Below are 22,410 nucleotides of genomic sequence, written 5' to 3'. Positions count from 1 at the left end.
TATGTGTAAATTAGAAAATTAAGGACTTGCGAATGAAAAAGATTATTTATTTGATATAGGAAGGAAAGTAAAAGAGAAAAACATCTGAATAGAAGAGCTAGGTACAATAACTGTTACAGAAGAAATCTAAATAGATATGTAATCTATGTTTATATATACCTATATATACTTATGTATATATATCTTCTCTATAAGTGTAAGTAGATATCTCAGTCTAAATAAAAATAATTGTAAATATGTCAACATATTTAAGTCTATAAAGATATTTGTGTCAAAATAGAAGTCTAAACATACTTAAGTGTAAATAGATGTTCTACAACTAACCAGATATAGAAGTATAAATAGATATCTATGTGAATGTGTAGATATCTGAGGAGATACATATTGAAGTGGGACTCTGTAACATATAGACAACAAATATATTCCCTAAATTAATATATAGATGTAGTAAGATACGTAAGAATAAATGTTGGTAACATATGAGCTTTTAACTGCAAAGAAATCCTCTTGAAGGAAAGGATTTTAAAAATCAACCTGACTTGATATAATTCTGAAGAAAAAACGATACAAAAACGCTTACAAAAGCTGCCACTTCCCGTTCTCCCTTTTCCACTTTTCTCACCCCCATCAGGGGTGAATCAGCCCCAAACGGGGACTCGTGTGTGCGGGGCCGCGCACACAGAGCGGAGCCTCCGCCAGAGCGCAGGAGTAGCCCCAGCACCCTGGATCTGGGTCTGCGACGGCGCGGGGGGGAACAAACAGCCCAAGCAACCGCCCCCCAAAGCCGAGGTTGGGAAGAAGCCCCGAGCGCTTCCCGGCGGGTGCTCGCTGCTGCCCCCTGCTGGCGAGCCCGCGCCCTGCCCCGCGAAAGCTGCGCATGCGCAGTGGCGCTGTGTGACCAGGCTCCGCGGGGCCGCTGAGGGCGGGGACATGCAAATCAGAAGATCGGCGGTCGAACGGACCGCCGGGAATAAGAAACATTATCGGCAAGGAAAAGCAAAGGAGGAACTCGAAATGGAAAGAGAAACGCTACAGAAATGAGTGAGGCCGAATGGAGCCGAACAGCAGGAACAGTCGTGGCGAAGATGCGAATCGTGGCGGGGTTCGGGCAGGGAGGCGAGTGGGCGGGGAGAATGCGAATTGCGATGCGGATGGTGCCGAGGAGACGGCGGAGAGGAAGGAGAAGGGGCGGGGCGCAGGGAGCGAGGGGCGGGGCGCAAGCAAATCGGAGGCGTGGCTACGCAAATAGCGCAGCCGAGGGATCGAGCGGGCCGCCGGGAGGCCCCGGCGCGGGGGGTCCGGGGTTCGGGGGTCAGCGGCCGCGGAGCCCGTGGGAGGGAGCGAGGGGAGCGGAGCGGGGAAAGAGGAGCGGGGAAAGAGGCGGGAGGCGGGAGGCGGGTGCGGGCGCGGGGAGTGTGACCGTGAGGTAAGAGCGTGTGGGTAGCGGGCGGGGCTGGGCGGCGCGGGGGTGAGGGTATCGCTTCTCGGCCTTTTGGCTAAGATCAAGTGTAGTATCTGTTCTTATCAGTTTAATATCTGATACGTCCTCGATGAGAGGACTTTATATTAAACGGGTTTTTGGGCCTGGGAGTTGGATCCGGAGCTTGCTCCCTCCGCTCCGCGCATCGTCCCGGTATTGCAGTGCCTCCGGGAACGGTGCACCCCCTGGGGGGACCTTGTGCTGGTGAAAGGCAGAGCTGATATCTTTCTATCTCACTCTTTCCCTTTTGCGGGGGGAAGTGTTCGGACTGGGATCGCGGTGATGGTTCAGTGTTTCCTACCCAAAACAGAGCCCCTCCGCGGCGCTCTCTCTTCCTCTCTCTCTGTCTCGCTCCGCAGGACGCGCAGAGGCACCACTGGGGATTCTCTGCCGTGGGCCGGTTCTCCGGGGCACGTTCTCCGGTGCGGTGCGCCTTGTCCCGGGTGAATGCCCCGCTGCAGGGCACCCCCGCACACGTCCCACACATCGCCTCGTGCACCTTTCTACTTCTCATCCCGTCAAATCGGCAAACTAACAGACTCTTTAAAAACACCCCCTTGGCTTTTAAATGTAGCGTTTCTTAAGCAGCGCCGGGGCCGGACCGGGGGTGTCCCTCCATGGGTCCGCCGCTGACCAGTTGCTCAGACGTGCCGTATAGTGACAGAAAAATTGCATCGTCGTTACTAACACAACCTATCTGTTTAAGCAATGCTGAGGTACATTCTCATGTTTCTCAGTTGCTTCTCAGTTACCTCTTTTAAAAGAATATGTCGTAAATCTATGCCAATTTTAAGAATAGGGTATGATTGCCGAGTACAAATATTCTATGGTTACGAGGCTGGTTGCTCTTTAAAGGTCGCTGCCGTAATATTCTCCTAAACGATGGGTTTTTCAGTTCCTTCGCATACAGTCTAACAGTCAGAAATGCAGGTGTCACTTCCACATGCCGCCCCCGCGCTCCACGCTGCCGGCCGCCCGCACCGGCCATGCGGTGCTGCGGGGCCGCGAGGCGCTGCCACCGCGCTCGTCGCCGCCTCTCGGGAAGGAAAGGCCGCCAGCGACCCCCGTGTGCGGTGCCGGTGGGCGCCGAGCGCGCAGAGCGGGAACCGCAGCGCCGGTGCCGCCGGGTGTCGCTGGTGCTGCCACCCGGCGGCCGCAGCCGGTACTGCAGCGCGGCCGTGGCGTGCCGGCTCTGGCGCTCGGGCGACGTCATTTCTGCTACTAAAAGGCCCTAAAAGGCAATTTTCAGCTAAAATAAACCCTCGGACGCACCTGTTGTGGTTTTTTGAGGGTGTGGCGGGGGTGTTTGGTAGCAGAGTGAGGAATTTAGGTGGGGGAGAAGCATCCTACTCAGCTTTGGGTTGGGGAGAAAAAGCCTCTTTTCAGAGCACGGGAAGTAATGAAATGGAAAAAATGAAATGATGAAATTTTATCCCAGCAAACTGGAGGGAGGAGGGGAGAAAGGGGGAAAAGGCTGGCGGGGGAGGGAACTGGACACACTAGTGACACTGGAATGCATTTATACCTCCCCCTTGTCCCCCTGGCAAAATTTGAGTCAAATGCAGGTGGTTTTAGAGATGTTTTTGGAGCCATTTCATACCCACTTGCACTGCTGGTGCTGAAAACACCAGTATTTGTATTTTCACTTAAAAGGCGGAAAGTCCAAATTAAAAAGGGGGAGGGTGGCTGTGGCTGTTTTTTTGGGTTGTTCTGTTTTTTTTCAGCGCTTTTAGCTCCAAGCAGTGTCACGGAGTCCTTTAATTAACCAACTCCTCCCCGGTTTGGGGTTTTCTATCCTGCGGGCACTGCGCTCAGGTGCAAAATTGCCGTTTCCCAGCGCACCGGGGAAAGTGCCCCAAACGGGAAAAGCGTCCCTGAAACCAGAGGATTCAAAGCTCCGACAGCCCCTCCGCTCCGCAGCCCCGCCTTGCGCTGGAGCTGTATTTGGGGCGGACTGTGCCCACATCGGTGTCCATTCGGTATAACGAGCTGGTGATTAAAAAAGAGCCTTCGGAGCCTCGTTGTCATAAACACCCGAATAACTGCAAACCCGACCCCCAACTCCGCCTTTCTCCACTTCAAATGCACCGCAGCGAGAAGCGGCGGAGGTTGGGAGGCTCCGGCCTCTGAGGGGAGTCGCAGTCCTCACTCAGGTCCGCTTCTCCGCCCCGGCCGCGCTTGGCCGGCTGCGCAGGCTTCGTTCAGGTCCGCCCAGGGAAGGGGTCGCGCGGGGCGGAACAGCGGGAAGCAGCCGACCGGAGCGCGCCGGCTGCTCTGAGTGTAACCAGAGCCGGTGTCGCTGTGTCGCTCTCTGAGACGCTTTGTGTTACAGCGGACACAGCTGACGCGCAGACAAGAAGTCGCTTTCCGAAACGCGCAGCGCCGAGGGCGTCCAGCGCATGCGCCGTGCCCGGGGGCAGCATGGCGGCGCGGCGGGTGCGGGGCTCAGCGGGTGAGGGCCGAACCCGTGGAGAGGCGAGCGAGAGAGGCAGCGAGCCGGCCCCTTGGGCGGATGCGGTGCGGCGGGAGCGGCGCCGGAACGAGCGCTGCCCCGGGGTTGTCGGGGGGTTTTAGGGCCGAGCTCGTGTCCGGGCGGGGGGAGCAGGAGCAGCCTCATCCCGTCCCCGCTGCCCCTCGCTGCGGCCGGGCAGCTTCTGCCGCTCTCGCTGCGGGTCGGGCGGGGCCGGTCCGGGGGCTCCTGCGGCACCGGGCGGGTGGGGCTGCAGGGCTGCAGGGGCTGAGCTCCCCCCGTCCCTCAGCATCACACACGGGCACTGCAAACGGGCCAGAAAGCAGCTGTTTGGGGGCCACAAATGGAGACGAGGCTTTCCGTTCCCGAGGCTTGAAAACCTCGCTCCTGCGGCTGAACTGGGGGGCTCAGAAACACACTGAGTTGTGTTGCTTTGGGCTCAGAAACAGAGACCAAATCCTGCATTTTTGGGACTCGGGAGCAGGCTCGGGGGCTGGGTGTTAGGCTCAGAAATGGGCACTAAGGGAGCTGGCTTGGGGCAAAAAGCAGAAGGCAGTTGGGCTGGTTTTGCAGGGGCGGGAGGGCAGTGGGGGCTGCAGGGGGAACAGGGACTGGGCAGCGTGCGTGGGCCCTCCCGGAGGTGGGGGTCTGGTTGGTGACACCCAAGGGTCAAGAGGCCGCGTGCACCACGCCAAGCTCAGTGTCTGAGGCGTCTCTGGGAAAAGGCTGTTTCAGACCCCACGCGTGCTCTGAGCGCAGCTCTTCTGTGTCCGCTGCTGAGAGCAGGTGTTGACTAATTAATCATACAAAGTCAGCAACATTTACACAATGTACAACTATGGTGTTTAATCCTAATACCCATTTTTTTGACAGCAATTCATTTACAATGTTGTCGAAAGCCCGCACTGGAGTGTGCAGCAGGCAGAGCCAAAATCACCTCCCAATTTGCCTCCTCTTTTGCCGGTGCTGCATCCTGTGTCAGGTGAAGAAACCCCTGCGCGGTGGATTCCACGTGCTGCTCAGGTAATCGCACGTACGCGGCTGGGAGGTTGGGGAGAAATGTGCGTGAGTTCGAGGACAGTACAGATATTCCACATCAGACCTGGAGAGAAGGCAAATTTGCTGCCAGTGCAGCGAAGCTGAAGAAAAATCGCAGTTGGCAGAGCGTGCCCCGTTCCTGAATTGGTCTCCTGATAGCTACAAATGTTTCAAGTAAAAGAATTAACTGTAGTCTATGATAAATTAAGAGCTGCCTGTTACGTTCTTTAGGGTCAAGTGTTTCACTTTTTTTTCTTTATTCTAATTATATAGGCACGTTGAAAATAGCCCTTTATTTGTGTAAGTAAATTTTCAGTAATACGTGCTGTCGGTATAATTAACTTTTGAGCACCTGGGTGCCCGTTGAAATCTAATGAATGGAACACGGTGGGAATCGATGTGTGCTGTTGCTTTCCCGTGCGTGGGTGGCATGTTGTCCTGTGACTCAGTCCACTTTCTGTTCAGTGCAGTCTTCAATCTTTGAAGTTAAAAACGTGTGTCCTTCCTGAAAAGAACCAATTGTGCATAGGCCTGAGAGACTCTTAAGTACACGATCAGAATTAAAGCCCAGTTTCCCCTTATGTTGCTGCTGCTGGTCTTCCCTTTGGATTTGTTCTCCTCAGGACACCTCCATTTGCCTCTGGGCCTCTCACGAGCCCTTTACTCCCACCCGGTTCCCTCAGAAACCCGTTTCCTACAGTTCCTCTGTGATTACCCTGCCTGCCTTTGGGTCCCTGCAGGCTCTTTGGTGGCGTCAAGGTGCCTGTTTGACCTTTTGCCCCGTTAAATTCCCCTCTTTTCTCTCTTCCCCTCAAAACTTCCCCGTTTGCTCTTGGCACATCCAAGAGGCCTCATTTTTCCCTCTTTTCCCCCCGAGACCCCTCTGTTTGCGCCCCAATCCCCTCAGAACTCGTCTGATTCCCATCTGCTCCTCTCAGGACAGCTGAGCTTGTCTTTGGGGGCACCTCAGAGCCCCCATTTACCTTCCCTGTAGCTGCCTCCCCGTGTTCTTGTTGTCTGGGACCTGTTTGTGTGTTTTGCAGCCCAGAGACACCTGTTTGCCTTTCTTGTGATCCAGAGCCCTGCCTGTGGCCTCCGGTTGCTGCAGGAGCTCTCCAATGGCAGCGTGCCCTGGGGCCCTGGCAGGCACCTCCATCAGCTCCCGCATCCCTCCGGGCCCTTCGTGTGCCCTCTGTCGAGTCCCCTCCGATTTCCTTCCAGGCACCAGGATCCACGTGTGTGACGAGCGGCCTCGTCCAAGCCTGTCCCTTCAAAGCGCCTTCTGTGACGTGCACGGTGTTCTCGGGAGGAGGAATTCAGTATCGCTCTCCGTGGGCTCCTTTGTCTTTCTTGACAGCTCTCCTGAGGGCTTTTGTAAGTTATTTTTGTTTGGCTCACTGAAGTGTTGGTTAAGGTGCGTGGTACCGTTTCTGAAGCGTGGGTTTTGTTGTTGTTTCCAGCCTGTCCCGGTGTTTTCTGTCCTTTGGGAGTTGTTTGTCACTGTTTTGAGAGGCAGAGAGAACATGGGGAGTGTCTGTGACTTACAACTGTCGTTGCTGATGTACCGTATTTCAGAGAAGGATTCTTACGTGATTTATTTCTGCTTTGTCGTTCCCTCCTCCCCAGAACATAGCGCGGGGGTCCCAGGATCTCTGGAACCTTATGCCGGCACCAGGGGGTTCCTGGAAGGGACCAGAGATCGTCGGACCAGCCTGGGACGCGGGTGAGACCCCATCAACAGGGAGAAGGCTCTTCCCGTCGGTGGTGTGGTGTGGTTTGTTCGGATGCTGCCTACGCAAGGCGTGTGGTGACCCCAGCGCTGTAGGTGGGTTAGTGTGTTCCGTGGAATTTGGGTATTGATACTTTGTGTGTGGGAAACTTGGACTTCCAAGGAGTTAAAAAAGTGCCCAATTCTCTACAAACCACCAAGGCTCTAGTGGCCCGTATCAACAGCTCTTCCAGAGATGGTGCAAAATGTGTTTGTTTTCCTCCACTCAGTTGTGGTTTTTATTTAAAAATAAATAAATAAATACAAAATAGGAAGGTTCAGATTCCGCCCATCTTAGTGCTGAAGGGTTTCCCTCTTCCAGCGGGGTGTCCCCTGCTGCCGTCTCACCGCGGCCGCCGCGTCTTCCGCCATGAAAGAACAAGACGGACGGACAGAACCCAGGGCGCTCTGCAGGTAGGAGGTGCATCTGCAATGTGGTCTGCGTTTGCCTTAGGTACCTGTGGAGTGGACTTCAGAGCTAACACGGAGAATGCGCCGGCGCTGCTTCTGTATTTTTAGTATGAAATATTTTAACACAAGTACTAAAAATAAGGCCTGTTCTGCAGCACGGTGCGTCTATGCAGTTTCCTTCTCTCTGTTTATTTTACCTTCCTGGAGGAATAATCTGTTTCTGTGTGCTTACTGTTATATGATAGAGTGGAAATGATTTTGTACTTACATAGGAAAGCCAGGTGTTCGTAACAGTGCAGATGTTCGGAAGAAACAGCCTGTTTCAATGACAAACACTTTGTGCTTTTTCAGTCAGCAAGTTTCTGAAGTATCTCAGGGTAGTAGTGGAAGAGCTGCCTGGGGCACGGGCCCCTGCGCAGATCAGCTTTGCCCCTGCACGTCGGCTTCTTTCCCAAGAAGCACTAGCAGCCTTGTAACCAGCGACAGTGAGTCCTGGTGCGGTTTTGGTGAGTTATTGCTTTGATAACGTCCTTGTTCCTTAACCTACAGTGCGTAGTTCTTAATTCGGCTGGAAAGAGACCTTCCAAAATGGCAGTCTTCCTCACTCCAAGAAGCTGCGTTTTATGGAACTTCCTCAGATGGATCTCCGGGGTGATGGACTTGCAGTGAAGTCATCAGCAACAGGACTGTTTGCTCTCTTTGGAACCACCAACCACCCGAAGCCCATTTCCTTCCACAGAGCCCAGCACAGCAGGTCGTGGAGAGGTTGGTGGCACCGCTGGGCTTTGGGTTCTTGCTTGTGAGAGTCGAGATGTCACAGAAGTGTGTTCCTCTGCGTGCTGCAGTGCAGCCACCCGCGTTAGCGAACCTGCCCGTCCTTCTTGGTCACCCGATGATGGATGGAGCGCTGGACACCTTCTTTATTTTTAATTTTTATTTTTAAGTAAGCCCATATTTCGTGTCTCACATTTTTTTTTCTATCATAAATGAGACTTCACAATAAGTTAGAATGTTCTGATTTACATGTTGACTTGCATTGTTTCAAGCGTAACTGCCGAAGAGGCGCAGCTTCCGCTTGCGGAGGGGTGTTGGAGCAGGAGTGCCTTGGTTCTAAACGTTTAAAAAGAGAGGCGACTGGAGGCCAGGAGTGTTTTTCCCGACGTTTGCCGGAGCGCTGTCAGGGGAACCGCAGCCCTCACTCAGGTCAGCAGCTCTGCGGGCACTCGCCCATCCCGCCTTGGCTGCACAGCCCTTGTTCGGGTCAGCACCCTGTGGGCACTCGCCCATCCCGCCTTGGCTGCACAGCCCTTGTTCGGGTCAGCACCCTGCGGGCACTCGCCCATCCCGCCTTGGCTGCGCAGCCCTCGCTGGGCTCAGCACCCTGCGGGCACTCGCCCATCCCGCCTTGGCTGCACAGCCCTTGTTCGGGTCAGCACCCTGCGGGCACTCGCCCATCCCGCCTTGGCTGCACAGCCCTTGTTCGGGTCAGCACCCTGCGGGCACTCGCCCATCCCGCCTTGGCTGCGCAGCCCTCGCTGGGCTCAGCACCCTGCGGGCACTCGCCCATCCCGCCTTGGCTGCGCAGCCCTCGCTGGGCTCAGCACCCTGCGGGCACTCGCCCATCCCGCCTTGGCTGCGCAGCCCTCGCTGGGCTCAGCACCCTGCGGGCACTCGCCCATCCCGCCTTGGCTGCGCAGCCCTCGCTGGGCTCAGCACCCTGCGGGCACTCGCCCATCCCGCCTTGGCTGTGCAGCCCTCGCTCGGGTCCGTCCTGAGGAGGGCCAGTGCGGGCAGAAAGAGCGCACATATATATCCCCTAAATACACCTACAGATGTATGAAGAGGTGTAAGAGTAAACATCAGTGGTGTATAAGGTTTTTAAATGGAAAGACACCCTGTTTATAAAAAGGATTTAAAAACTCAACCTGGCTCAATATGCTTCTGAAGAAAAAAGCAAAAAAGATATCAAAGCACTTTGAAAAGCTGCCACTTAATGTTTTCCCACTTTTCTCACCGCGATTTGGGGCCGATTCCCCACAAAAGTCCCGCCTGGACGTGCTCCTGTGCAATCTGCTCTGGGTGGATCAGACCAGGTGACCTCTGGAGGTCCCTTCCAACTCCAGCCCCTCTGTGATCCTGCGAAATGGAGACTCGTGTGTGCGGGGCCGCGCACACAGAGCGGAGCCTCCGCCAGAGCGCAGGAGTAGCCCCAGCACCCTGGATCTGGGTCTGCAACGGGGCGGGGGGGAACAAACAGCCCAAGCAACCGCCCCCCAAAGCCGAGGTTGGGAAGAAGCCCCGAGCGCTTCCCGGCGGGTGCTCGCTGCTGCCCCCTGCTGGCGAGCCCGCGCCCTGCCCCGCGAAAGCTGCGCATGCGCAGTGGCGCTGTGTGACCAGGCTCCGCGGGGCCGCTGAGGGCGGGGACATGCAAATCAGAAGATCGGCGGTCGAACGGACCGCCGGGAATAAGAAACATTATCGGCAAGGAAAAGCAAAGGAGGAACTCGAAATGGAAAGAGAAACGCTACAGAAATGAGTGAGGCCGAATGGAGCCGAACGGCAGGAACAGTCGTGGCGAAGATGCGAATCGTGGCGGGGTTCGGGCAGGGAGGCGAGTGGGCGGGGAGAATGCGAATTGCGATGCGGATGGTGCCGAGGAGACGGCGGAGAGGAAGGAGAAGGGGCGGGGCGCAGGGAGCGAGGGGCGGGGCGCAAGCAAATCGGAGGCGTGGCTACGCAAATAGCGCAGCCGAGGGCTCGAGCGGGCCGCCGGGAGGCCCCGGCGCGGGGGGTCCGGGGCTCGGGGATCAGCGGCCGCGGAGCCCGTGGGAGGGAGCGAGGGGAGCGGAGCGGGGAAAGAGGAGCGGGGAAAGAGGCGGGAGGCGGGTGCGGGCGCGGGGAGTGTGACCGTGAGGTAAGAGCGTGTGGGTAGCGGGCGGGGCTGGGCGGCCCGAGGGGGTGGGTATCGCTTCTCGGCCTTTTGGCTAAGATCAAGTGTAGTATCTGTTCTTATCAGTTTAATATCTGATACGTCCTCGATGAGAGGACTTTATATTAAACGGATTTTTGGGCCTGGGAGTTGGATCCGGAGCTTGCTCCCTCCGCTCCGCGCATCGTCCCGGTATTGCAGTGCCTCCGGGAACGGTGCACCCCCTCGGGGGACCCTGTGCTGGTGAAAGACAGAGCTGATATCTTTCTATCTCACTCTTTCCCTTTTGCGGGGGGAAGTGTTTGGACTGGGATCGCGGTGATGGTTCAGTGTTTCCTACCCAAAACAGGGCCCCTCCGCGGCTCTCTCTTTCTCTCTCCGGTGCGGTGCGCCTTGTCCCGGGTGAATGCCCCGCTGCAGGGCACCCCCGCACACGTCCCACACATCGCCTCGTACACCTTTTTACTTCTCATCCTGTAAAATCGGCAAGCTAACAGATTCTTTAAAATACCCCCTTGGCTTTTAAATGTAGCGTTTCTTAAGCAGCGCCGGGGCCGAGTCCGTGTCCGGGCGGGGGGAGCAGGAGCAGCCTCATCCCGTCCCCGCTGCCCCTCGCTGCGGCCGGGCAGCTTCTGCCGCTCTCGCTGCGGGTCGGGCGGGGCCGGTCCGGGGGCTCCTGCGGCACCGGGCGGGTGGGGCTGCAGGGCTGCAGGGGCTGAGCTCCCCCCGTCCCTCAGCATCACACACGGGCACTGCAAACGGGCCAGAAAGCAGCTGTTTGGGGGCCACAAATGGAGACGAGGCTTTCCGTTCCCGAGGCTTGAAAACCTCGCTCCTGCGGCTGAACTGGGGGGCTCAGAAACACACTGAGTTGTGTTGCTTTGGGCTCAGAAACAGAGACCAAATCCTGCATTTTTGGGACTCGGGAGCAGGCTCGGGGGCTGGGTTTTAGGCTCAGAAATGGGCACTAAGGGAGCTGGCTTGGGGCAAAAAGCAGAAGGCAGTTGGGCTGGTTTTGCAGGGGGCGGGAGGGCAGTGGGGGCTGCAGGGGGAGCAGGGACTGGGCAGCGTGCGTGGGCCCTCCCGGAGGTGGGGGTCTGGTTGGTGACACCCAAGGGTCAAGAGGCCGCGTGCACCACGCCAAGCTCAGCGTCTGAGGCGTCTCTGGGAAAAGGCTGTTTCAGCCCCCACGCGTGCTCTGAGCGCAGCTCTTCTGTGCCTGCCTCTTGGGAGCTCTTGCTCGGGGAGGAGCAGCCAATGAGACGCCAGAGTGGCGTGGAAAGCCGCCAATCAGAACGCGCCGGGCCCTTCAATCGTCAACAGCCGTGTCCGTGTCTCGGTAGCTCCTCCGTGTTAACTGGGAGGGTGAGGGATGGAGGCTGCGGAGCGCTCGCTGCGGCCGGCTCCCGGGGGTCTGGAAGCAGGCGGCTCAGGGCAGCCACCGCGGAGGTCCCCGGGGCCGGCAGAGGAGCAGGAGGCGACAGCCGGCTGGGGGCAGATGCCGGATGCGTCCGTAGCTCGCCACAGCTCTCCCCGAGCTTCCTCCCACGGCCCCGCTCGCCCCGTGCAGCCGCCCCCAGCTCCGGCAGCTCCTGCCAACCCGTCCCGTGTTCCTGGGTCGCTCCCGAGCCCCATGGTGAAGGCGGCAAGCCGGCCCTCGGCGTCTCCGGCGGCCCCTGTGGCGGATGCGCTCGACTCGCCCCGCCCCCCGCAGCCAAACCAACAGCAGGTGCGGGCTCCCGAGGAGGTGGGGGCCTGAGCTCCTCCCAGCACCAAGGGCCAAGAACTCCTTCCAGGGGACCCACAAGGAAGCAGAACGGCTACTGAATGCTGGTGGTTTGTTGGCGCAGGGAGTTTTGTGCAGACTTTTCCTGCTGTGTGCAATTTGACTGCGAGTCAACCACTTTATTCTATAAACACGACAGTCTGGGTGAGCCCACTGTGAGCTCTCCCTGCGAAATAAGTGAGCTGTATGGCAATGGTTTTACTACTCACAGGTCAGTGGATGAGCCCCCTCGGGCATGAGGGGCGGGAAGTGCAGGTCCCCCTGGCGGGACGTGGGGGACTCAGGGACCCTGGAAATGGACGGGGCACAAGGCCACCCCCACCCAGCACCGGTGTCCCTGGCCCCCCAGCCATGGGTCTCTCCTCCACAGTAAGAGGGGGGGGTGTGGGGCAGGTGCTGTGTATCTGGGGCACAGATCCTGGGGTCCTGCCCAGCCCTTGGGTTCCCCAGCAGTATGTGGGGCAGGGGCTGCTCCCCAAAGGGAGGGTCCCCACAGCAGGGGATTCCTGGGGGTGTGAGCTCCCTAAACATGGGGTCTCTGTGGCAGGGTCCCCCCTCTGAGAGCACAGCATGTGAGGCTGGGGGTTACTCTGGGGTCCTTGTGGGTCCCCAGAGGTGCTCCCCAGGTGGGTGGGGGTCCCTAGGGCGCAGTCCCCACCTTGGTGATGCAGTGGTAGGTCTCGTTGTGGGAGGGGCTCTCAAAGCGGGGGTGCCCAACCAGCAGCTCATAGCAGAGCACCCCAGGCACCACAGATCCCCTTTCTCGTCGTGCTCGCGCCCCTCCACCATCTCGGGGGGCAGGTAATCCAGCGTCCCACACAGCGTCCTCTGCCTGGGGGGCACCCCATGAGGAGACACCCCCACGTGTACACGCACCCACCGCCTCTCCAGAGGTACATAAAGGCAGCTCTGTTTCAGGGGGAGCCCCGCCTTGGCAGGTTGGGGCCCCCTGGGGTGCTTGTCACCCCCAGGCTGGTGACACCATCCCCCATGGGGTCTCAGTCCCTGCTGTGTCCCTGTCCGCACAGGGTGCCCCATGGAGGACCCCCCCAGAGCCCCCCCCAGCCCTACAGGACCCCTCCCCAGACCATACCAAAGGGGAGTGGGTGCACAGACAACCCAAAGTCAGTGATCTTTAGCTCTTCCAGCCCCACGGGGTGCTCCCCCAGACTCACAGGGCCCCCCACAGCCGTACCGGAGGGAGGGGGCGTGCACAGACCACCCGAAGTCGGCGATCTTCAGCTCCCCCATCAGCCCCAGCAGCAGGTTCTCAGGTTTGATGTCCCGGTGGATCACCTTCTTCCCATGGCAGTACAGCACCGCGTCTGCCGCCTCCTCCATCAGCTGGGGGAGACAAAATGAGGGGGTCAGGGCACCCCAAATTGGTCAGGGGACCCCCACAGCCCCCATGCAATCCCAGGGTCCCCCACTGAACAGAGGGTGGCCACTGTGGGTGTGGCAGCAGCTCCTCCATCAGCTGGGGATGGGTCAGGACACCCTCAAACTGACCAGGGGGCCCTTGGGGACCCCAACACCAATTCTTGGGTGGGACCTCAGCATTTGGGGCTGGTCAGGAGGCCCAGACCCCCATGTGTGTGAGTGACCCTGGTGTCTGGGGCGGTTCCAGAGCTCCCCCCTAGGGGTGCCCCATTTTGGGGTGACCTGACCGTGGCGGTGCGGGTGGCATCGAAGCGGCCTTGGCGCTGCAGCTCCTTGTAGAGCTCCCCCCTGAGCGCGTACTCCAGGATGAGGAACACCCGCCGCTCATCGTGGAAGTAGTTGTAGAGGCGCAGGATGTTGGGGTGCCTGAGGGGAACAGGGACACATGGTGAGGTCCCAGGACCCCTCACTACCACCCCAGGGTCTCCAGTGCCACCCGTGGGCTCTCTGCAACCTACCCCCGCTGTCACCTAGGGGACCCCAGAACACCCCCAGTGTCACCTAGAGGACCCCAGTGCCACCCACCATCACCCCAGTGAGCCCCAGGACAGCCCTCCACTGTCACCCCAGGGTGTCCAGGACAGCCCCCACCATGACCCAGAGGACAACAGGAGTCCCACACTGTCATTCCAGTGCCACCCACCACCACCCAGGGGGTCTTCTGGGACCCCTTGATATCATACTTGGGTCCCCAGGATCCCCTCACTGTCACCCAGTGGGTCCCCGAGTGCCACCTCATCACCCCAGGACCCCCCACCTCATCAACCCAGGGTCCCGCCAGTGCCACCCACCATGACCCAGGAGGTCCCCAGGATCCTACCAGCACCACCCAGGGGCCCCAGGCTCCCCCACCTCGCCTCCCCCCGGACACCCCCATGCTTGTGCTTCCTGACTGTAGGTGGGCCATGATCTCAATCTCTCACCGCAGCTGGTGCTCCACCCCTTCCTTCTCCACCTGGGACTCGAAGAGGACCTTCAGTGCCACCAGGAATTTCGTGCTCCGCTCCCGTGCCAGGTAGACGCTCCCGAACTTGCCCTTCCCCAGCGGCCGCCCAATCTCAAAGTCATCCAGCGTGAAGGTCCGTCTGCAGGGTGGGGAGCAGAGACACACGATGGCTGGGGTGCCCCATCATAGCGGGGACACCCAGCACCTGCGCCCACACATAGTCAACACCAACCCTGGTGTCACCCACCAATGCCCAGGGGTCACAGGACCACCGCACTGTCACCCATGGGGTCTCTGGGATGCCCCCCCCCGTCATACTGCGGGTAACTGGGCACCCTCAGTGCCACTCAAGGTGTCCTTGGACCCCCCACGATCACCCCAAGGTCCTCAGGGCACCCCACAGTGCTGCCCACCATCACCCAGGGGGTCTCTGGGACCCCCCCACTTATTATACTTGGGTTCCCAGGACGCCTCACAGACCACAGGACCTCCCCACTGTCACCCCATGGATCCCAGGAGCCATCCTCATTACCCCAGGGTCCCCTCAGTGCCACCCACCATCACCCCAGGGGGCCCCAGGGCTCCCTTCCCCCCAACACCCAGGGAGTCTCTGGGACCCCCACACTGTGGTCCCCAGAAGCTCCCCAGGACCCCCTCCCCCCGCTGTCACCAGGGGGTGACTGGCATCCCCCAGTGCCACCTGGTGGGTTCCTGGCACCCCCTCCCCCATCATCCCAGGGTCTCCAGTGTCCCACATCACCCCAGGGGTCCCTGCTACCCCCAGGCCCCCCAGCGCTGCCCCCACCATCACTCACTGGGGTGGGGGAGAGGCCTACAGGGCAATGGGCTGCAAGGGCTCAGCTCCTGGTGGGGAAGACTCAGCTGCGGGAACCCCCCACACACCTCCTGGGGGCCCCGAGGACCCTCCCGTGGGACACAGGCGTCCACGGACCCCCAGGTAACACCCGCGCTCCCACCAAGGGACCCAGGCGTCCGGCGCCCCAACCCCTCCCCATGGGGCTCTGTCCCCCGGACCCTCCCTCCCCGTACCCGGCCGGCGCTCCGGCGTGAGCGGCTCCTCGCGGCGAACCTGCGGCCCGGCCGGGGAGGGGGGGTCACCCCGAGACACCCCTGCAGGGGTGGGGGACCCCAACACCCTCCCCAGGGACAGGACACCCCCAAAAAGGGCCCGGGTGTGCCTGAGCGCACCCCCCCTGGGACGGGGCCACCCCCAGGGGTCAGTGCGGCCCCAAAGAGGTCGGGACCTGCCCCGAGGGTGCCCCAGGGATGGGGCCCAGGGGACACCCCGAGACCCCCTCCCAAGGACGGCCCCCCGGAGGAGTTTGGGGCACTCCGAGACCCCCCCATCCCAGGGACCGGGACACTCCAGAAAGGGCAGCGTCACCCCAGTGCCCCCGGGGGGACACTCTGGCAGGGGAACGTCGCGGGGGAGGGGCTGTCACTTCGGGAAGGCTGGACACGCCGGGGTTCGCGTTCTCCTTCTGCGCCATCCTGAGGGTGGGGAGGGGACACAGCATCACCACGGGACCCCAGATCTCGGGACCCCCAACCACCCGGGACACGCTGTCCCTGGATCCCCAACCCCTCGGGATCTCCCAGTGCCCCCGAGACCCCCGGGACACGCGGTCCCCGGATCCCCAGCCCCCCGGGACCCCTGTTCCCCGGACCTGCTGTCCCCGATCCCCGCCCGCCGCGCTCTGCGCCCCCTCCCGCCGCCGCCTTCAAACCCGCCCTCTGGCTGGCACGCACCGCCCGCCTATTGGTCCCTGCTGCGGACGGCCCCGCCCCCACCCGCCTTCCTCCTTCCCCGCCGTTCTTACGCCGTTTTTCATTGGCCAGCCACGCCGCCCGCCTGGCGGGCGGGGCGGGAGCTCAGCGCTGATTGGCTGTCGGGCGCAGTTGGGCGTTCGAGCGCGTGCGGGGAGGTGGCGACCGGGGTAGAAAGTTGTTGAACAAGGGGCGTTGGTGAGGAGACAAAATGGTTTCCGGGGGGGCGGACGGGACGGGACGGGCCGGGACGAGACGAGGGTCACCCTGCTGAGCAAAGAACGGCTGTGCGGGCAGGGAGTGTTTAACGGGGAACGGCGGGGCTGGCGCCTCAGGTTTGTCAGAGGGCAGCTGAGGCAGCACGGGCGGTGTGTGAATTCAGACGGGCTGCAGGGTAAAATGAGCCGCAGCGTTGGTGGAAACGATGAGTCTCTTGCAGAGCTCGCGGGTGTACCTGGCATTAAGTAAAAATTCTCTTCAAGCATTTCATTTCTTTCTTGGCTATTACTGCTTTAAGTGAAGCACCTGGTTCCGCTGGAATCCCTGTCTGCCAGGGACACTTTCCGCAGGAGCGCTGGTGTCAGTGCCAGAGCCCTGGGGTCCTCCTGCCCGGGGACACGGGCTCGTCCCCGCCCCAGCGCTGGGAGGACGCAGCGCGGCCTGGCGCAGTGACACGGGACAGATGGTGAAGAGCAATAGCAGTAAGTATGTACTTTTTAAAAAAGTCTTGCCAGTTAATGATGAATCCTACTCCAATTGTTGCCTTGTCATGATTTCTAGAAACCCTGGCTGTCTTTCTCTTCCTCTTTACTGGTAAAGTTGTGGTTTTGTTACTAGTAGGTTACAATCAGGTGTTGATTTTGGAGGTGTTGAACATGCCTGGGGAAAGCTGTAAATACAGTGAAATTGGTGATTTGTAATGTACAGTGATACTGACTGCATCTCTGGTTTTCAGTACTTTGTTCTGAGTGGCGTTTGGGAAACGTAACAGGAAAGCCCAGCTGCAAGAGTTTAAAATTGGCTACAGGGTTATGTTGTGGGTTTTTTTTAACAAATTTAATTGGACCGTGGAAATAATTTTATAGATGCTACAAAGGTAAAAAATATAACAAGATTCGCAGAAACTGTCATCAGCTGTAATAGGAAAAAAAGCAAAAGTAACTTTTACTTTGGTTTAAAGGAGGTATTCCAGAACTAGAAATGAAGATGAAGCTTTGCGTGGGAGGGAGATCAGCTCGGCACTAGGGAAGCTCCTTTTCCCTGGGTTTGCTGCAGCAGAGACTCAGGCACGGATTCCAGAAATTCTAAAATATCAATTTATCAGCCAGGCACAGTGTAGAGCAGCTCGAGCTGCTGCTCCTGAAGAGGGACCGGAGCAGGAGAAGTCTTGGGCAGTTCTGCCCACACGGTCCCGTCGGTCCAAGCTCTGGTGTTCGGTCGGCGTTCTGCACCCGCAGCTCTGGGTGAGACCCGGTCGGACGCGGTTCTGTCCCCTCGCGGTGTGACGGACGCGGCTCCGCTCCCGGGGACACCTCGGTGCCTGTGACCCAGAGCTGGGCACCGCTCTGCGCTGTGACGCCTGTGCTGGGCACCAGCAGCACCTCCGGCTGCTGCCAGAGAGGCTCCTTTTCCACTGTGATCTCACGGGCGTGGGGGAGAGAGGATAAAAGTGACAAAAGCAGCTGGATGGTTCAACTTGTTTCAAAAAAGCCCCAACATTCCAAAGCCAGCTGCACAGCCAAACGTATTCCTATACATCCGAGCTTTTCAGGCAGTTCCGGTGGACTAGAGAGTCTTTTAAAAAAATACAATAAAGGCAGCAAGCATTGGGACCGGCAGCCAGTAACAGGAGTGAGGCAAATGTGTATCAGTTAAATCAGCTCATCTCATATTCTGATAATGCTCTGTTAACTTTCCAACACCAGTGGAGTCCAACTCTCCTGCATCCTGTCCATCGGCTGCGGCAGCTCGGCCACCTGTGCTTGTTTGCTTGGCTGGGGTTTGGTTGGTTGGTTTTGGTTGTTGTTTGTTGTGTGTGGGTTTTTTGTTGTTGTTGTTTGTTTGTTTAACCAGGACTTGAAATGAATGGGGCAAAAGAGAGGAAGGAAAACTGGGAAGAGCAGGCCAGGCCTGACAGAGGCACTTAGAAATAAATATTTAGGAGTGGCAATGGCACTTGCCACAATAATTATCCACGTTTCCTACGTGTCTATTCTAATTATATACTAATAATTTATCCATTTCTTTCAATAATTTAATGAAGAAATATGTTCAGAAAACATTTTATGCTGAAAAAATATTCTATATTCCAGTAGTATTTTCCTGCCCGCGAAGAAAAGCTGCTCTTACAGTTCATCTTATGATCGTCTGGCTGAAATACACAATTTAAATACAAGTTTCCAGCAAAGCTGCAACAAGCCAGAGTAAGTCACTGTCAGGGAATAGGCTGCCTTAGCTTATCAAATTACTGAGTATATGGCTTTGTACAGAACCTGGTTAGAAACGGCTTGTACAGAACTCGCTCAGCGTAAGGGAGTTTGCCCAACGCAGCTGTGAGCTGTGGACCCTGGAACTTTGTTTGTTCCGGAAAAAGGCCTCAGAGTGCTCAAGACGAGGGAGCTGCTGAGAGAGGAACAGGACGGTTCTGCAGGGACGGGACACAGAGGGGAGTTTTGGCTACCACAAATAACTTTTTATCTGCAGCTGCAGGTGCAAAATAGGAACTTGCAGGTCAGGACTTGGACTGACGGCCCCATCTGAGGTGAACGAGGAGATTCCGTGGAGAGCAGGGAGACCCCAGGCTCTAATGGTGCAGTTGGCCCGAGGGACGTGCGGGGGCTGGCACTGTGGGCAGAGCTGCCCAGGGTATTTCTGCAGAGGGTCCTGTGCAGCAGACACCCAGCTCGGGGTGCTCTGCGCTGTGCTGGCAAATCAGTTAATTAACAGTGATTTCTGGAATCTGTGCCAGTGTCTGCAGTGCAGAGCCTGGGGAAAAGAGCTGCCCTAGCTCGTGTGCTTTGACTCCATCCCCAGGCTCATTGAATTCTCGTCTAATTAAAAAACAACAACAACAGCAACAAATAAAAACCACTACCACCAAAAAACCAGAGACACACACAAAAAATCCCCCATAAGACTCAGAGGCGCTCCAGCTGCTGTAATTGACTTCCCATCAGCTCTGCATGTTGTGTTTGGTACATTCTCACTTGCAGGTCTCTGTGAGCCTGTTTAACCAGAAGGCTTGGAGTAAAAGTTATGAAGGAAAACTGACAGCTAATGTAGATAAATGTCTGCTGTGGGTTGTTCTACTTCTCCTCCAGCCGCTGTTCTCTGGGTCTCAGCTGAGCCCGGCTGATTCACTGGTAATGTAAATTGCACTAATTAAAGAAAGAGCTAGGTGACAAAGCTCTGATTTTAGTTGTCTGCTGAGCACTTGAAGATGTTGAATGCAGCGGGGTTACAGCCCCTAGAATTGCTCACGGCGTTCTTGCCGTTCGGAACGCTGTGGTTGAACTCGTCTGTGCTCGAGCACAGGGTTGTGTGTTCGCTGGGTGAGGTTGAAGCAGGCGCTCCGTGGGGGCGTTAACGTTCGAGAGGTGCTGCTGGGAAACCTGTGATCGCAGCTCGTCTGGGAAGGTGAGGGACAGCGGCAGCACAGCGGGTCACACGTGTGCTCTGTGAGATCGTCAGCACGGAGTCGGCAGGCGGTGTCTGCAGTGGGGATTTGGGCAGCCCTGCTGTGGGGCTGTGCAGAGCCGAGCCTTACGAAAGCACGAGAAGTTCTTGGGAAGATCCGGACGTGTGTGACTGTCGTGTTTCTTGTTAGGATGGGAAGAGGCTTTGTCCTGAATTGGGAAACAGTGGGTTGAGTTCTGTCACTCTTTGGTTGGTCTCTGCAGAACAAGTGACTTGGTAATGGAATTGGTAAATAAACCCATGAAGAGACCGGGAAGGAAAGGTTGGACAGTGTTTTTTCCTCCTGTGGGCTTTGACTTGTGTACAATATGAAGACAGTTGCTTCACGCTGCATTTTGGTCACATTGCGTGGTCCTGCAGCTGAGGAGGAGCAATCAGTGCAATAAGGTGAGTGTGCTCGCAGAGGGAACCTCAGGAACGTGTCACCTGCCAAAAAACACAAACCTTTTTATTACCAGGCAAGAAGTGGCAATAAAACAGTTTTCTGGAACTATGCATTTCAAATAAAAGCGGCCTGTAGAAGTGAACTGGGGACGGTGGGAAGCGCTGCGTGCCCGGGCTGCGTCAGATGGACTTTAAATGTCACTGTCCTTCCTCTGCCGCCCGTTACAGTGAAACTTGTTATTCCTTAAATAAAGGATTTTCTCTTATCCTCAGGATGCGTTATTGAATGATGTTGAGGGGGGAGAAAATCTGCCATGTAGTCCATGCTGTTTTGTGATACTGAAAGCAATACTTCAGGGCAGACTGAAGACAACAGCATCTACTTACTTAGCAAAGGCAACTTCATCCCCTTGTAATCTTCATAGTGCACAGGAGTGCACAGTGAATACTGGAAATCCAAACATCTTCTGTGGTTTTTATGTTCATGGCCCTAGTGTCAATTTTTAAATGTTCAGTTTCTGTAGGTTCATTCCCTTGCGGACAATCTGGTGGGCAATGGATGGGAATGCACTGAGCTCTTTTGCCTCATTTAGCGGTGGTTTGGGTGTCTGTGTGGCTGACCAGACTTGTATAAACACTGAACTGCAGGGAGGTTTTGCCTCTGGTGTCACAGGATCACTGCAGCCTTAATATTTTATCAGCTTGCAGATGAACGTGTAGTGTGACCTTCACGGGGGTTTACTGTGTTGTGCTAACACGAATCAGCTTTGACCAGACCAATGTTGATAAGAAGAGAACCTTTTATGAACTGTTTATATAATTGTAAATATTTTTTAAAATAAGTTGTTTGGCGATACAAAAACTATGTATTAACCTTAAAAAATAGGTTTTTCTGGTAACCTTTAGGCTACTTAATATTTCCATTTGTCTCATGGGTGAGAATGTAAGACAGAGCTGCTGACCAGGACAGACCAAGGGGTTTTTGTGGTCCGACGACGTCCCGCTGTCCGGCTGCACGCTCTGTCGTGCAGAACCTCGCTGAGCTCCCCGGCCCCAGCACCGCTCACAAAGGGGACACAAAGGGGAGAGAGCAGCTGGTTTGGGGCCAGAAGCGGAGATGAAGTTTCTGTTCCTGGCCTGAGAACAGGCTCATGCGGCCGACTTTGGGGCTCGGAAATAGGTTGAGTTTGTGGCTTTGGGCTCAGAAATACAGGTCAAATCCTGCATTTTTGGGACTGGAAAGCAGGCTCAGCAGCCGGGTTTGGGCTCCGAAACGGGCACTAAGTGAGCTGGTTTGGGGCCAAAAGCAGCAGCTTATGCTCCTTAGAATAGTTGTTAACTAATCATACAAACCCAGTAATGTTTATACAACGTACAACTATGATGTTTAATCCCAATACTCAGTTTTTCGCAGCAATTGGTTTAACAACCTTGTCAAAAGCCCAGACTGTTGGAAGCAGCTGGAGCTTGTCAGGAGAATTATAGAATCATTTGGTTTGGCAGAGACCCTCGGGATCATGGAGTCCAACCATAACCCAGCCCTGCCCCTGCCCCCTGTCCTGGAGAACCTCATGTCCGTCTGTCCAGCCCTCCAGGGACGGTGACTCCAGCACTGCCCTGGGCAGCCTGTTCCAATGCCCCACAGCCCTTTGGGGAAGAAATTGTTCCCACATCCAACCTCAACCTCCCCTGGGCAACTTGAGGCCGTTTCCTCTGCTCCTGGTGCTTGTTCCTGGGGAGCAGAGCCCGACCCCCCTGGCTCCAAGCTCCTTTCAGGCAGTTCAGAGATCAGAAGGTCTCCCCTCAGCTCCTGTTCTCCAGCTGAACCCCCCAGCTCCCTCAGCCGCTCCCATCACACTTGTGCTCCAGCCCCTCACCAGCTCCGTTCCCTTCTCTCCACTCGCTCCAGCACCTCAAGGCCTTTTTTGGCATGAGGGGCCCAGAACAGCCCCAGGATTGGCGGTTTGTCCTCCCCAGGTCCCAGCACAGGTTCGGTCACTGCCCTGGCCCTGCTGGCCACCCCAGTGCTGGTACCAGCTGGGATGCTGTGGCCTCTTGGCCCCTGGGCACACTCTGGCTCATGTTCAGCCACTGGCACCAACACCCCCAGGGCCTTTTCCAGCCGCTGTTCCCCAGCTGCAGCGTTCGTGGGGTTGTTGTGACCCCAGTGCAGGGCCCGGCACTTGGCCTTGGTGACCCTCAGACACCATCCAGGCCATGAGCTGCAGCTTCTGCAGGAAAATGCTGGGGATACAGTGTCAAAGGCTTTGCTGA

At 57.2% G+C, this 22,410-nt stretch overlaps 1 protein-coding gene, 2 non-coding genes and 1 pseudogene across 7 annotated transcripts; 3 read left to right on the top strand and 1 right to left on the bottom strand.

The window, feature by feature from the left end:
• The first annotated feature begins 948 nt into the window (after positions 1 to 948).
• Positions 949 to 8,177, top strand: LOC136097794 (uncharacterized). Of its 5 annotated transcripts, XM_071803692.1 has the most exons (7): positions 3,595 to 3,997; positions 4,824 to 4,973; positions 6,210 to 6,362; positions 6,449 to 6,514; positions 6,615 to 6,813; positions 7,079 to 7,170; positions 7,717 to 8,177. In XM_071803692.1, exons 1-7 carry the CDS (start codon positions 3,902 to 3,904, stop codon positions 7,834 to 7,836), a joined length of 876 nt encoding a protein of 291 aa, XP_071659793.1. In that variant the 5' UTR covers positions 3,595 to 3,901; the 3' UTR covers positions 7,837 to 8,177. The 5 variants fall into 5 exon arrangements, 3 of the variants coding, with proteins under 3 accessions (XP_071659796.1, XP_071659793.1, XP_071659794.1); XR_011737322.1 differs by lacking the exons at positions 3,595 to 3,997; positions 6,449 to 6,514 and adding an exon at positions 949 to 1,041; XM_071803695.1 differs by lacking the exon at positions 7,079 to 7,170 and having other exon boundaries at positions 3,308 to 3,997.
• LOC136099145 (U2 spliceosomal RNA) lies at positions 1,477 to 1,667 on the top strand. Its single transcript, XR_010651040.1, has one exon. It is a non-coding gene; the product is annotated as a U2 spliceosomal RNA (small nuclear RNA).
• A 1,954-nt stretch (positions 8,178 to 10,131) lies between the features above and the next one.
• Positions 10,132 to 10,322, top strand: LOC136099144 (U2 spliceosomal RNA). Its single transcript, XR_010651039.1, has one exon. It is a non-coding gene; the product is annotated as a U2 spliceosomal RNA (small nuclear RNA).
• A 1,646-nt stretch (positions 10,323 to 11,968) lies between these two features.
• LOC136097795 (aurora kinase C-like) lies at positions 11,969 to 15,779 on the bottom strand (annotated as a pseudogene).
• Positions 15,780 to 22,410: the final 6,631 nt, after the last annotated feature.

Source organism: Patagioenas fasciata, chromosome 2 (assembly GCF_037038585.1).
Source record: "Patagioenas fasciata isolate bPatFas1 chromosome 2, bPatFas1.hap1, whole genome shotgun sequence".
NCBI classification, from domain to species: domain Eukaryota; kingdom Metazoa; phylum Chordata; class Aves; order Columbiformes; family Columbidae; genus Patagioenas; species Patagioenas fasciata.
The sequence above is the reverse complement of the archived record's forward strand: the minus strand, read 5'-3'. Positions and strand labels throughout refer to the sequence as shown.

Coding starts and splice junctions, on each gene's coding strand:
- LOC136097794 (XM_071803692.1), top strand. CDS start 3,902: ATGGCGGCGCGGCGGGTGCGGGGCTCAGCGGGTGAGGGCCGAACCCGT. Junction 3,998..4,823: donor CGGCCCCTTGGGCGGATGCG/GTGCGGCGGGAG, acceptor TTTTTTTGACAG/CAATTCATTTACAATGTTGT. Junction 4,974..6,209: donor GGATTCCACGTGCTGCTCAG/GTAATCGCACGT, acceptor ATTTCCTTCCAG/GCACCAGGATCCACGTGTGT.